Below are 15,324 nucleotides of genomic sequence, written 5' to 3' on the forward strand. Positions count from 1 at the left end.
ATAGTACATACAGCACTATTTTAAAATAACAAACACTTGATAGAAGAATAAAAACTACATTTAAAACACCAAAAAACTCTTAACCATCTCCGTGGAGATGTTGCCTGTGCAACGGCAAAGAGAATGACTGGGGTGGGCGGAGCCTAGGAGGGACTATATGGCCAGCTTTGCTGGGACTCTTTGCCATTTCCTGTTGGGGAAGAGAATATCCCACAAGTAAGGATGACGCCGTGGACCGGACACACCAATGTTGGAGAAAAAGTTCTGAAATTATTTATCTTTGTCTCATTTTTTTACATCACAGAAACCTGACATTTTAACAGGGCTTTTTATATTGTGTGTGTGTATATCTATATATATATATCTTATTCCTTTATGTAGAACATTTGAATGTGAAATGCTAATAATTTATGTCGGGTTTGGTTAAAGGTAAAAAGGTTTGCGTGCGAGTAAGTGTGTTAGGTTTTATTCCGCTTTTCACGCTCTATTATAGTCTATTGGGGAATACGTTAACACGGTTGCCATATTCCAAGTTCAGCTTTTTGCGGGCACCGGGTTATCTCTTGTGGAAAACCTTTTAACTTCAACTAGTAATATGAGCGCTTACCGACGTACGCAAAAAGCTTACTTCTAGCAGATTAAGTGCAAGAGCGAGACCGATAAATAGCACTCAACTTGTAATCTAGCCAAAAATATTTAAAAAGAAAAATAAAGTCAAATTAAAGTTTCCTTGTTTAGATAGAGAATTTGATGTTAAGTTACTTTTTAAATTATTTCTATTATCAGATTTAATTTCTTCTTTCGGTTATCCTTTGAAGAGCAGCAGTACACGTCTCGTCATTGTCTCACCACGTGTTCAGTAGAGCATTGCAGCTCTAACACAGTGATATATAAGCAACAGTGCTATAATAAAATGCTGTAAGAGAAAGAATTTTCTGTTTGCATTTATGTCCCTTTAAGGATTTACTCTGCCTTATAAAAAATATAAATATATGTTAGTTACTAAACCATCAATCCTCACAGTTTAACGGAAATTCAATTTTATTTGTGAATAGCCTATTTTTAAGTGAAGAGTGTAAATTAAGAGTGTGCATCACTGCTAAAAAAACTGTAGTCTATTAAAAGCGGTCTTCTATAAACCTTAACACAAACACAGGAAAAGCAATGACCTTTCAATTCACACAGATGTGCTCAAAAGGAATTCTACAGATGTGTCACTGGATTATTTCATTATTCCGAATTACTGACAATGTTATTCCCACAGGTTAGCAATAAAAAAAAAAATATATTAACTCTTTCTAGTTATAAATCTATTAAGAAGAGAAAAAAAGGGAGATTATAAAACTAGCTCAAATGTTTACTATATTTATATACAGTGTTTTCAACAGAAAAGTTTGCCAGCCGGGTGGAATTATGAAGTAGCTAGGTGGGGGCAGGGTAATATTTTCTACAATTATATCATTTCCTGCTATTCAAAGTGCAAATTAATTGCATAACTTAACAGAAATATATTTAATGATAATGGGCAAGATTCCAAGTGGAGCGCAAATTTTTTGCGAGCCCGTTTACGGGCAAATCCACCTGTTTATGGGCGCACGATAAATAATCAGCCATTACAAGTGGCTGGTTATTGCTACCGCAAGCAGCTCGCAGTAGCAATTAGCACTACGAAAATGAGCCAGAGATCAGATCCCTGGTTAATTTTCCAAAAGTGCCTCAATTGCCCCCAAAATAAAGTATACTTTAGTTTTATATTAAAAAAAAAAAAATGTAGAATTTTTTTTAAAATTAAAACAAAAACTGCACAAAGCAGTTTTTAGGGGTTAAAGTTGACGAGTGTGAGGTGTTAGAAAAAAAAAACGACACTGAAAAGTGCCTTTACATTGCGGTCAATGGGGACTGTGTGTTCCATGCAAATATATATGTATATGCTTTATATGTCTAATACACATATCAACACAGATATATATGTATATGCTTTATATGTCTAATACACATATCAACACAAATATATATGTATATTCTTTATATGTCTAATACACATATCAACACAAATTATGTGTTTATATGTGTATATACACAGATATAAGCATATACTTATATATTTATGTGTTTATATGTGTATATACACAGATATAAGCATATACTTATATATTTATGTGTTTATATGTGTATATATACAGATATAAGCATATACTTATATATTTATGTGTTTATATGTGTATATATACATATATAATATATAAGTATATGCTTATATCTGTATATATACACATATAAACACAAATATATAAGTATATGCTTATTTCTGTGTATATACACATATAAACACATATATATGTATGTGTTCATGTGTATATACACATATAAAGCATATACTTATATATTTATGTGTTTATATGTGTATATACACAGAAATAAGCATATACTTATATATTTATGTGTTTATATGTGTATATACACAGATATAAGCATATACTTATATATTTATGTGTTTGTGTATATACACATATAAAGCATATACTTATATATTTATGTGTTTATATGTGTATATACACAGATATAAACATATACTTATATATTTATGTGTTTTATATGTGTGTATATATATATATATATATATATATATATATATATATATATATATATATATATATATATATATATATACACACAGATATGTGCATATACTTATATATTTATGTGTTTATGTGTATATACACATATAAAGCATATACTTATATATTTAAGTATATGCTTATATCTGTGTATATACACATATAAACACATAAATACATAAGTATATGCTTATTTCTGTGTATATACACATATAAACACATATATATGTATGTGTTTATGTGTATATACACATATAAAGCATATACTTATATATTTATGTGTTTTATATGTATATACACAGAAATAAGCATATACTTATATATTTATGTGTTTATATGTGTATATACACAGATATAAACATATACTTATATATTTATGTGTTTGTGTATATACACATATAAAGCATATACTTATATATTTATGTGTTTATATGTGTATATACACAGATATAAACATATACTTATATATTTATGTGTTTATATGTGTATATATACAGATATAAGCATATACTTATATATTTATGTGTTTATGTGTATATACACATATAAAGCATATACTTATATATTTAAGTATATGCTTATATCTGTATATATACACATATAAACACAAATATATAAGTATATGTTTATATGTGTATATACACATATAAACACATAAATATATAAGTATATGCTTTATATGTGTATATACACATAAATATATAAGTATATGCTTATATATGTGTATATACACACATAAACACAAATATATAAGTATATGCTTCATATGTGTATATACACATATAAACACATAAATATATAAATATATGCTTATATATGTGTATATACACATAAATATATAAGTATATGCTTACATGTGTGTATATACACATATAAAACACATAAATATATAAGTACAAGTATATTTAACATTTGCTGCCCATTCTCTGCGCGTCTTACCTGCTTTACTGCTCACGGCATGAGAACGAGGCTCCCGTTGGAGCCTATGGAAGTGCGCTCCATTTGTAATCTAGCCCAATATGTGCAATAAAAGTTGAGCATTTTTAATACTAGCTAATTTTGGCTAAAGTTTTACCCAGGCCATCAGTAAAATCAGCCAGGTGGTGCACCAGCTAAAAAGGTCCTGGGGGAGAACACTGATACAGATATATATCTCCACCTTAGAGGTCAACCAAATAATTATATAATTATATTATGCTATTCATAGTGTTCTTTATTTATTCACAACTCCTAAAAAGGCATTGGGGAGGGTAGACTCAATGTTAAAGATAAATCACAATAATCAGGAAAAAAAAAAAAAGAAGTATCGCACTATATGGAAAAGACCCACATAAAACACATTTTAAAAGGAAATAAAATGAGTGATAACGTGTTTATTGTAGGGATAGAAAGGTGAAAATTGAATGTGCACAGGTGCATTTCAATAGTAAACGAAAAAATGTTGCTATCTTCTTCCTTTAGAAAAAAACACTTCTACTGAAAGTTATTAATGTTTCAGCGGCATACGCACATATGCTACCTGTGACTAGAGGAAAAGGATTCAAACACCATGTCTTCTCAGAGAGCTGGTGTTGGTTTGTATTGCATCAGCAGTGATCTCCTCAGGAACTTATTTAGGGCCAGACTACAAGTGGCGCTCTATTTAGCACTTACACTAGAGCGCAAACACTGCTGAAAGTAAACTTTTAATGTGCACAGATTAACGCACATATTATACCTTGAAAGTAAATTGTTTGTGTGTGCGAACGAAACCCGACGCACGCTAACTTCAGGTATCACAACCGCATTAAATCCTTCTCATCATAGAATTTAATGGAGCGCGCTTTAAAAAAAAAAACAAGAACGGAACGCTAGTGCACTAACCCGACATGCATTAGACCTACAGCGCTAAAGCCAAAGGGTAGTTATGCATATTGTACATTCTAATGTTTCTCACATAAAATAAAATGTTCTTTTTATTTTAAAATATATATTCTTATATACTATATATATTCTTCTTCTTCTTATTATTATTATTCTTTATTTATAAAGCGCCAACAGATTCCACAGCGCTACCCATGGGTACAAGGATAACAGTACAGTGGAGAAACAATACGATAAGACACAAAATTTTACAGACAAATACAGGGGGAATTGAGGGCCCTGTTCCCGTGGGAACTTACAATCTAGATGGGTAGGAGGATTGGAAACAGGAGGTGGGGACTGCAGAGGTGAGAATGATATTAGTGAGGAGCTAAAGGGCAACTGTTCGTTAATTGGTTAGTTTGTTAATAAGTCGGGTGATAAGCTTCCCTGAACAGAAAGGTCTTTAGGAAACGTTTAAAGGAGGAGAGGTTAGGGGCAAGTCTGACATCTCGAGGAAGTGCGTTCCAGAGGGTTGGTGCCGCACGAGAGAAGTCCTGTAGTCTAGAATGAGAGGAGGTGATGGTAGAGGATGCAAGAAGCAGGTCGTTGTTGGATCTTAGGGGACGGGCAGGAGTATATTTGTTGATGAGTGAGGACAGGTAGGGTGGGGCAGCATTGGTGAGGGCTTTGTAGGTCAGGGTGAGAATTTTGAATTTAACTCTGTTGTGAATGGGGAGCCAGTGAAGGGAATCACAGAGAGGCGCAGCAGAAACAGAGCGTCGAGAGAGGTGGATTAGTCTGGCAGATGCATTTAGGACGGATTGGAGGGGAGAAAGGGAGGCCAGTTAGTAAGTTGTTACAGTAGTCAAGTCGAGAAATTACCAGGGAGTGGATGAGCTGTTTGGTAGTTTCAGCACTCAGAAACGGGCGAATTTTGGAGATATTGCGTAGGTGGTTGCGGCAGGATGAAGAGAGCAGTTGGATGTGGGGAATAAAGGACAGATTTGAGTCAAGCGTGACTCCGAGGCAGTGGACTTGGGGTGATGGGGAGATAGTGGTGCCGCCAACAGTGATAGAAAAATTAGAGACTGGAGTGGAGCTAGAGGGGGGAATTAGAAGTAGTTCGGTCTTGGACATATTTATTTTTAGGTGGTGAGAGGCCATCCAGGAGGAAATGTCAGATAAGCAGTCGCTGATGTGAGAGTTGACAGAAGGAGAGTGTGTGCGTTTGTGTGTGTTTTAGTTTTTTTTATATATATATATATATATATATATATATATATATATATATATATATATATATATATATATATATATATATATATATATATATATATATATATATATATATATATATATATATATATATATAATTTGCCACCTGGGTGCAGCTTTTTAGCCCAGTAATGCTTTTCACAGAGTAGAACTTTCCTGTAGTATATCAGTCTGTTCCCGTCTATTACGGTCAGTCCAGCGCCGAAATACCAGGCAATTCATCTCTGAACAAGGAACACAGCAACCCCAGACGATCGTTTCGTCCTTAATTGGGCCTCGTTAGTGAGGTGTAGCTATATTCCTCTAAGCACACTGAGCAAGGAGTCCACGTCTGGTTGCCCCTTTTTCCCATAGGGAGACTAAATACATACAGAGAGAAGTGCACTCACAGGAACGAACAACTGGCTCAATAAAATTGTTAGCCTGTTCTATGGCGATTTACCACCTGGGTGCAGCTTTTTAGCCCAGTAATGCTTTTCACAGAGTAGAACTTTCCTGTAGTATATCAGTCTGATCCCGCCTATTACGGTCAGTCCAGCGCCGAAATACCAGGCAATTCCTCTCTGAACAAGGAACACAGCAACCCCAGACAATCGTTTCGTCCTTCATTGGGCCTCGTCAGTGAGGTGTAGCTATATTCCTCTAAGCACACTGAGCAAGGAGTCCACGTCTGGTTGCCCCTTTTTCCCATAGGGAGACTAAATACATACAGAGAGAAGTGCACTCACAGGAACGAACAACTGGCTCAATAAAATTGTTAGCCTGTTCTATGGCGATTTACCACCTGGGTGCAGCTTTTTAGCCCAGTAATGCTTTTCACAGAGTAGAACTTTCCTGTAGTATATCAGTCTGATCCCGCCTATTACGGTCAGTCCAGCGCCGACATACCAGGCAATTCCTCTCTGAACAAGATGCACCCAGGTGGTAAATCGCCATAGAACAGGCTAACAATGGTATTGAGCTGGTTGTTCGTTCCTGTGAGTGCATTTCTCTTTGTGTGTATTTAGTCTCCCTATGGGAAAAAGGGGAAACCAGACGTGGACTCCTTGCTCAGTGTGCTTAGAGGAATACTGCTACACCTCACTGACGAGGCCCAATGAAGGCCGAAACTATCGTCTGGGGTTGCTGTGTTCCTTGTTCAGAGAAGGAATTGCCTGGTATTTCGGCGCTGGACTGACCGTAATAGGCGGGATCAGACTGATATACTACAGGAAAGTTCTACTCTGTGAAAAGCATTGCTGGGCTAAAAGTAGTTGCACCCAGGTGGTAAATCGCCATAGAACAGGCTAACAATGGTATTGAGCTGGTTGTTCGTTCCTGTGAGTGCATTTCTCTCTGTGTGTATTTAGTCTCCCTATGGGAAAAAGGGGAAACCAGACGTGGACTCCTTGCTCAGTGTGCTTAGAGAAATACTGCTACACCTCACTGACGAGGCCCAATGAAGGCCGAAACGATCGTCTGGGGTTGCTGTGTTCCTTGTCCAGAGAAGGAATTGCCTGGTATTTCGGCGCTGGACTGACCGTAATAGGCGGGATCAGACTGATATACTACAGGAAAGTTCTACTCTGTGAAAAGCATTGCTGGGCTAAAAGAAGTTGCACCCAGGTGGTAAATCGCCATAGAACAGGCTAACAATGATATTGAGCTGGTTGTTCGTTCCTGTGAGTGCATTTCTCTCTGTGTGTATTTAGTCTCCCTATGGGAAAAAGGGGAAACCAGACGTGGACTCCTTGCTCAGTGTGCTTAGAGGAATACTGCTACACCTCACTGACGAGGCCCAATGAAGGCCGAAACGATCGTCTGGGGTTGCTGTGTTCCTTGTCCAGAGAAGGAATTGCCTGGTATTTCGGCGCTGGACTGACCGTAATAGGCAGGATCAGACTGATATACTACAGGAAAACATAATTTATGCTTACCTGATAAATTTATTTCTCTTGTAGTGTATCCAGTCCACGGATCATCCATTACTTGTGGGATATTCTCCTTCCCAACAGGAAGTTGCAAGAGGATCACCCACAGCAGAGCTGCTATATAGCTCCTCCCCTCACTGCCATATCCAGTCATTCGACCGAAACAAGCCGAGAAAAGGAGAAACCATAGGGTGCAGTGGTGACTGTAGTTTAATTAAAATTTAGACCTGCCTGAAAAGGACAGGGCGGGCCGTGGACTGGATACACTACAAGAGAAATAAATTTATCAGGTAAGCATAAATTATGTTTTCTCTTGTTAAGTGTATCCAGTCCACGGATCATCCATTACTTGTGGGATACCAATACCAAAGCTAAATTACACGGATGATGGGAGGGACAAGGCAGGAACTTAAACGGAAGGAACCACTGCCTGTAGAACCTTTCTCCAAAAAACAGCCTCTGAAGAAGCAAAAGTATCAAATTTGGAAAATTTGGAAAAAGTATGAAGGGAAGACCAAGTTGCAGCCTTGCAAATCTGTTCAACAGAGGCCTCATTTTTAAAGGCCCAGGTGGAAGCCACAGCTCTAGTAGAATGAGCTGTAATCCTTTCAGGAGGCTGCTGTCCAGCAGTCTCATAGGCTAAACGGATTATACTCCGAAGCCAAAAAGAAAGAGAGGTTGCCGAGGCCTTCTGACCTCTCCTCTGTCCAGAGTAAACAACAAACAGGTTAGATCAGTGCTTTCCAAACTGTGTGTCGTGACACATTAGTGTGTCGGCAACAGTGTGTAGGTGTGTCCCTGCTTCAGCACAAAGTTTTTTGAATGTAACATTTAAAAAAAATTTTTTTTTGGTTTTTGACTTTCCACCTGCCTGCTACGCATATCACATGGTTGACTCGTGATACCTAGTGGGTCACAGATCATCTTAACTGATTGGCACAGCTCAACAGGAACTGAAACTATTCCCATTGGCGGCTTAGGGTGGGAAAATTGTCTCCTGACTGCACGTGTAGTCTCCTCAATCGGCTCGTGACTGCATGTGTAGTCAGTGAGTGGGACAGCAGTGTGTTTGCAGCGCGGGCAGTAGTCAGTCGGACTCACAGAGCTCTGAGGGTGACAGCTTAAACGATGAGCTGAAGTCAGTGGGGGGTTTTTTCTGCAGCTAGCTCCCAGTAGTGCATTGCTGCTCCTGCTCTTGATATATCGATAGGAAGTGGAAGCTTAAAAATGCTTGATGATGAAATGCGAATGTCTTTAGCTAATATTCCACCAAATATTCAGAAACTGTGTTCATCCCATCAACCTCATACAACCCATTAAAATAGTAAGTAGCTATTGGTGGTATTAAACTTTTTTTTAATTCTTGCACATACATACTGTTACTTGTGAATACATTTAGTTATTATATAATTTATGTATGTGTCCGTATCTCTTAAATCAAGTTAATTTAACCTCCTGTTTGCCAGTACAACTGAATTACTGTGTCACAAAATGATGTAGGTCTAAAAGTGTGTCGCTAACATGAAAAGTTTGGAAAGCTCTGGGTTAGATGTTTGTCGAAAATCTTTAGTAGCCTGTAAGTAAAACTTCAAGGCACGGACTACGTCTAGATTATGCAAAAGACGTTCCTTCTTTGAAGAAGGATTAGGACATAATGATGGAACAACAATCTCTTGATTGATATTCTTGTTTGAAACCACCTTAGGTAAAAACCCAGGTTTTGTACGCAGAACAACTTTATCTGAATGAAAGATCAGATAAGGAGAATCACAATGTAAGGCAGATAACTCCGAGACTCTTCGAGCCGAGGAAATAGCCATCAGAAAAAGAACTTTCCATGAAAGAAGTTTGATATCAATAGAATGAAGGGGTTTAAATGGAACCCCTTGAAGAACTTTAAGAACCAAGTTTAAGCTCCATGGAGGAGCAACAGGTTTAAACCCAGGCTTAATTCTAACTAAAGCATGACATAATGCCTGAACGTCTGGAACTTCTGCCAGACGCTTGTGTAAAAGAATAGACAGAGCAGAAATCTGTCCCTTTAAAGAACTAGCTGATAATCCTTTGTCCAAACCCTCTTGGAGGAAGGACAATATCCTAGGAATCCTAACCCTACTCCATGAGTAATTCTTGAATTCACACCAATGAAGATATTTACGCCATATCTTGTGGTAAATTTTCCTGGTGACAGGCTTTTGTGCCTGTATTAAGGTATCAATTACTGACTCGGAGAAGCCACGCTTTGATAGGATCAATCGTTCAATCTCCATGCAGTCAGTCTCAGAGAAAGTAGATTCGGATGATTGAAAGGACCTTGTATTAGAAGGTCTTGTCTCAGAGGCAGAGTCCATGGTGGAAAGGATGACATGTCCACTAGGTCTGCATACCAGGTCCTGCGTGGCCACGCAGGCGCTATCAATATCACTGATGCTCTTTCCTGTTTGATCTTGGCAATCAGACGAGGGAGCAGAGGAAACGGTGGAAACACATAAGCCAGGTTGAAGAACCATGGCGCTGCTAGAGCATCTATCAGTGCCGCTTCTGGGTCCCTGGACCTGGATCCGTAACAAGGAAGCTTGGCGTTCTGGCGAGACGCCATGAGATCCAATTCTGGTTTGCCCCAACGGAGAACCAATTGAGCAAACACCTCCGGATGGAGTTCCCATTCCCCCGGATGAAAAGTCTGACGACTTAGAAAATCCGCCTCCCAGTTCTCTACACCTGGAATATGGATCGCTGACAGGTGGCAAGAGTGAGTCTCTGCCCAGCGAATTATCTTGGAGACTTCTGACATCGCTAGGGAACTCCTGGTTCCCCCTTGATGGTTGATGTAAGCCACAGTCGTGATGTTGTCCGACTGAAATCTGATGAACCTCAGTGTTGCTAGCTGAGGCCAAGCCAGAAGAGCATTGAATATTGCTCTTAACTCCAGAATATTTATTGGGAGGAGTTTCTCCTCCTGAGTCCATGAACCCTGAGCCTTCAGGGAGTTCCAGACTGCACCCCAACCTAGAAGGCTGGCATCTGTTGTTACAATTGTCCAATCTGGTCTGCGAAAGGTCATACCCTTGGACAGATGGGCCCGAGATAACCACCAGAGAAGAGAATCTCTGGTTTCCTGATCCAGATTTAGTAGAGGGGACAAATCTGTGTAATCCCCATTCCACTGACTGAGCATGCATAATTGCAGCGGTCTGAGATGCAGGCGCGCGAATGGCACTATGTCCATCGCCGCTACCATTAAGCCGATTACTTCCATGCACTGAGCCACCGTGGGGCGCGGAATGGAGTGAAGAACACGGCAAGCATTTAGAAGTTTTGATAACCTGGACTCCGTCAGGTAAATTTTCATTTCTACAGAATCTATTAGAGTCCCTAGGAAGGAAACCCTCATGAGAGGAGATAGAGAACTCTTTTCTTCGTTCACTTTCCACCCATGCGACCTCAGGAATGCCAGAACTATCTCTGTATGAGATTTGGCAATTTGAAAGCTTGACGCCTGTATCAGGATATCGTCCAGGTAAGGAGCCACCGCTATGCCTCGTGGTCTTAGGACCGCCAGAAGTGAGCCCAGAACCTTTGTAAAAATTCTTGGGGCTGTAGCCAACCCGAATGGAAGAGCTACAAATTGGTAATGCCTGTCTAGAAAGGCAAACCTCAGGAACTGATGATGATTCTTGTGAATCAGAATGTGAAGGTAGGCATCCTTTAAGTCCACTGTGGTCATGTACTGACCCTCTTGGATCATGGGTAAAATGGTTCGAATAGTTTCCATCTTGAATGACGGAACTCTGAGGAATTTGTTTAGGATCTTTAAATCCAAAATTGGTCTGAAGGTTCCCTCTTTTTTGGGAACCACAAACAGATTTGAATAAAACCCCTGTCCTTGTTCCGTCCGCGGAACTGGATGGATCACTCCCATTACAAGGAGATCTTGTACGCAGCTTAGGAATGCCTCTTTCTTTATCTGGTTTGCAGATAATCTTGAAAGGTGAAATCTCCCTTGTGGAGGAGAAGCTTTGAAGTCCAGAAGATATCCCTGAGATATGATCTCCAACGCCCAGGGATCCTGAACATCTCTTGCCCACGCCTGGGCGAAGAGAGAGAGTCTGCCCCCTACTAGATCCGTTGTTGGATAGGGGGCCGCTCCTTCATGCTGTCTTAGAGGCAGCAGCAGGCTTTCTGGCCTGCTTGCCCTTGTTCCAGGACTGGTTAGGTTTCCAGGCCTGCTTGGATTGAGCAAAAGTTCCCTCTTGTTTTGAAGCAGAGGAAGTTGATGCTGCACCTGCCTTGAAATTTCGAAAGGCACGAAAATTAGACTGTTTGGCCTTTGATTTGGCCCTGTCCTGAGGAAGGGTATGACCCTTACCTCCAGTAATGTCAGCAATAATTTCTTTCAAACCCGGGCCCGAATAAGGTCTGCCCCTTGAAAGGAATGTTGAGTAATTTAGACTTTGAAGTCACATCAGCTGACCAGGATTTGAGCCATAGCGCCCTACGCGCCTGGATTGCGAATCCGGAATTCTTAGCCGTTAGTTTAGTCAAATGAACAATGGCATCAGAAACAAATGAGTTAGCTAGCTTAAGAGTTCTAAGCTTGTCAACAATTTCACTCAATGGAGCTATATGGATGGCCTCTTCCAGGGCCTCAAACCAGAATGCCGCCACAGCAGTGACAGGCGCAATGCATGCAAGGGGCTGTAAAATAAAACCTTGTTGAATAAACATTTTCTTAAGGTAACCCTCTAATTTTGTATCCATTGGATCTGAAAAAGCACAACTGTCCTCAACCGGGATAGTGGTACGCTTTGCTAAAGTAGAAACTGCTCCCTCCACCTTAGGGACAGTCTGCCATAAGTCCCGTGTAGTGGCATCTATTGGAAACATTTTTCTAAATATAGGAGGTGGGGAAAAGGGCACACCGGGCCTATCCCACTACTTACTAATAATTTCTGTAAGCCTTTTAGGTATTGGAAAAACATCAGTACTCACCGGCACTGCATAGTATTTATCCAGCCTACACAATTTCTCTGGCACTGCAATTGTGTCACAGTCATTCAGAGCAGCTAATACCTCCCCAAGCAATACACGGAGGTTCTCAAGCTTAAATTTAAAATTAGAAATCTCTGAATCAGGTCTCCCCGATTCAGAGACGTCACCCACAGACTGAAGCTCTCCGTCCTCAGGTTCTGCATATTGTGACGCAGTATCAGACATGGCTCTTACAGCATCTACGCGCTCTGTATCTTGTCTAACCCCAGAGCTATCGCGCTTGCCTCTCAATTCAGGCAATCTGGATAATACCTCTGACAGGGTATTATTCATGATTGCAGCCATGTCCTGCAAAGTAATCGCTATGGGCGTCCCTGATGTACTTGGCGCCATATTAGCATGCGTCCCTTGAGCGGGAGGCGAAGGGTCCGACACGTGGGGAGAGTTAGTCGGCATAACTTCCCCCTCGACAGACCCCTCTGGTGACAATTCTTTTATAGATAAAGACTGATCTTTACTGTTTAAGGTGAAATCAATACATTTAGTACACATTGTCCTATGGGGCTCCACCATGGCTTTTAAACATAATGAACAAGTATCCTCTGTTTCAGACATGTTTGTACAGACTAGCAATGAAACTAGCAAGCTTGGAAAACACTTTAAAGCAAGTTAACAAGCAATATAAAAAACGTTACTGTGCCTTTAAGAGAAACAAATTTTGACAAAATTTGAAATAACAGTGAAAAAAGGCAGTTACACTAACAAAATTTTTACAGTGTATGTAACAAGTCAGCAGAGCATTGCACCCACTTGCAAATGGATGATTAACCCCTTAATAACAATAACAGAATAATAAATGACAAAAACGTTTTTTTAAACACAGTCACAACAACTGCCACAGTCTACTGTGATTGTTACCCTCCTCAAACACGACTTTGAAGCCTTTTGAGCCCTTCAGAGATGTCCTGTATCATGCAGAGGGAAGCTGAATGTCTCTGTCAGTATTTTTAGCTGCACAGAAAAGCACTAAAATAGGCCCTTCCCACTCATATTGCAACAGTGGAAAGCTTCAGGAAACTGTTTCTAGGCAAAAATCAAGCCAGCCATGTGGAAAAAAAACTAGGCCCCAATAAGTTTTGTCACCAAACATATATAAAAACGATTAACATGCCAGCAAACGTTTTATATTACACTTTTATAAGAGTATGTATCTCTGTTAATAAGCCTGATACCAGTCGCTATCACTGCATTTAAGGCTTAACTTACATTAATCCAGTATCAGCAGCATTTTTCTAGCAAATTCCATCCCTAGAAATATATTAACTGCACATACCTTATTGCAGGAAAACCTGCACGCCATTCCCCCTCTGAAGTTACCACACTCCTCAGAATATGTGAGAACGGCAGTGGATCTTAGTTACTTCTGCAAAGATCATAGAAATCACAGGCAGATTCTTCTTCTAATGCTGCCTGAGATGAAACAGTACACTCCGGTACCATTTAAAAATAACAAACTTTTGATTGAAGTTAAAAAACTAACTATAATACACCACTCTCCTCTTACTACGTCCATCTTTGTTGAGAGTTGCAAGAGAATGACTGGATATGGCAGTGAGGGGAGGAGCTATATAGCAGCTCTGCTGTGGGTGATCCTCTTGCAACTTCCTGTTGGGAAGGAGAATATCCCACAAGTAATGGATGATCCGTGGACTGGATACACTTAACAAGAGAAAGTTCTACTCTGTGAAAAGCATTACTGGGCTAAAAGTAGTTGCACCCAGGTGGTAAATCGCCATAGAACAGGCTAACAATGGTATTGAGCTGGTTGTTCATTTCTCTCTGTGTGTATTTAGTCTCCCTATGGGAAAAAGGGGAAACCAGACGTGGACTCCTTGCTCAGTGTGCTTAGAGGAATACTGCTACACCTCACTGACGAGGCCCAATGAAGGCAGAAACGATCGTCTGGGGTTGCTGTGTTCCTTGTCCAGAGAAGGAATTGCCTGGTATTTCGGCGCTGGACTGACCGTAATAGGCGGGATCAGACTGATATACTACAGGAAAGTTCTACTCTGTGAAAAGCATTGCTGGGCTAAAAGAAGTTGCACCCAGGTGGTAAATCGCCATAGAACAGGCTAACAATGGTATTGAGCTGGTTGTTCGTTCCTGTGAGTGCATTTCTCTCTCTGTGTGTGTGTGTATATATATATATATATATATATATATATATATATATATATATATATATATATATATATATATATATATATATATATATATATATATACACACACACACATATATACATACATACACACACACACACACACACACACATATACAGTACGAGTATATACAGCTATAGATATATATGTATATTGAATATACATATTACATATGTGATGAACATTGGAATGTAAACTATTTACAGTACAGAGGATTTTATTACAGTTGAAAAAGCACATCTATAAAAAAAAAAAAAAAATCAAAAATGTTAACAATCTTAAATTTACTCTAATAAATAGTGCTTATACTCTGCAGAAGTGGAACCTAATTAAGTAAATAAATAAGTAGATAACACTTACAGAATAAATTAAAAGCAAATGAATTAAATGCAAGCAAATAATAAAAAAATAGAAAATGATAAAAGTAATATGCTTAAAAAAAGGATTCAGTGCAATAAAGGG

At 39.2% G+C, this 15,324-nt stretch overlaps 1 protein-coding gene across 1 annotated transcript in view; it reads right to left on the minus strand.

The window, feature by feature from the left end:
• Nucleotides 1-3,702, minus strand: part of LOC128636381 (tRNA-splicing endonuclease subunit Sen2-like) — a 37,144-nt gene extending 33,442 nt beyond the window's left edge. Inside the window, exon 1 of the mRNA XM_053689404.1 lies at nucleotides 3,694-3,702. Coding sequence (XP_053545379.1) covers nucleotides 3,694-3,702 — 9 coding nt within the window. The remainder of the gene's footprint in view (nucleotides 1-3,693) is intronic.
• Between the last annotated feature and the right edge of the window lie 11,622 nt (nucleotides 3,703-15,324).

The sequence above is a fragment of the Bombina bombina genome, chromosome 7 (genome assembly GCF_027579735.1).
Source record: "Bombina bombina isolate aBomBom1 chromosome 7, aBomBom1.pri, whole genome shotgun sequence".
NCBI classification, from domain to species: Eukaryota; Metazoa; Chordata; class Amphibia; order Anura; family Bombinatoridae; genus Bombina; species Bombina bombina.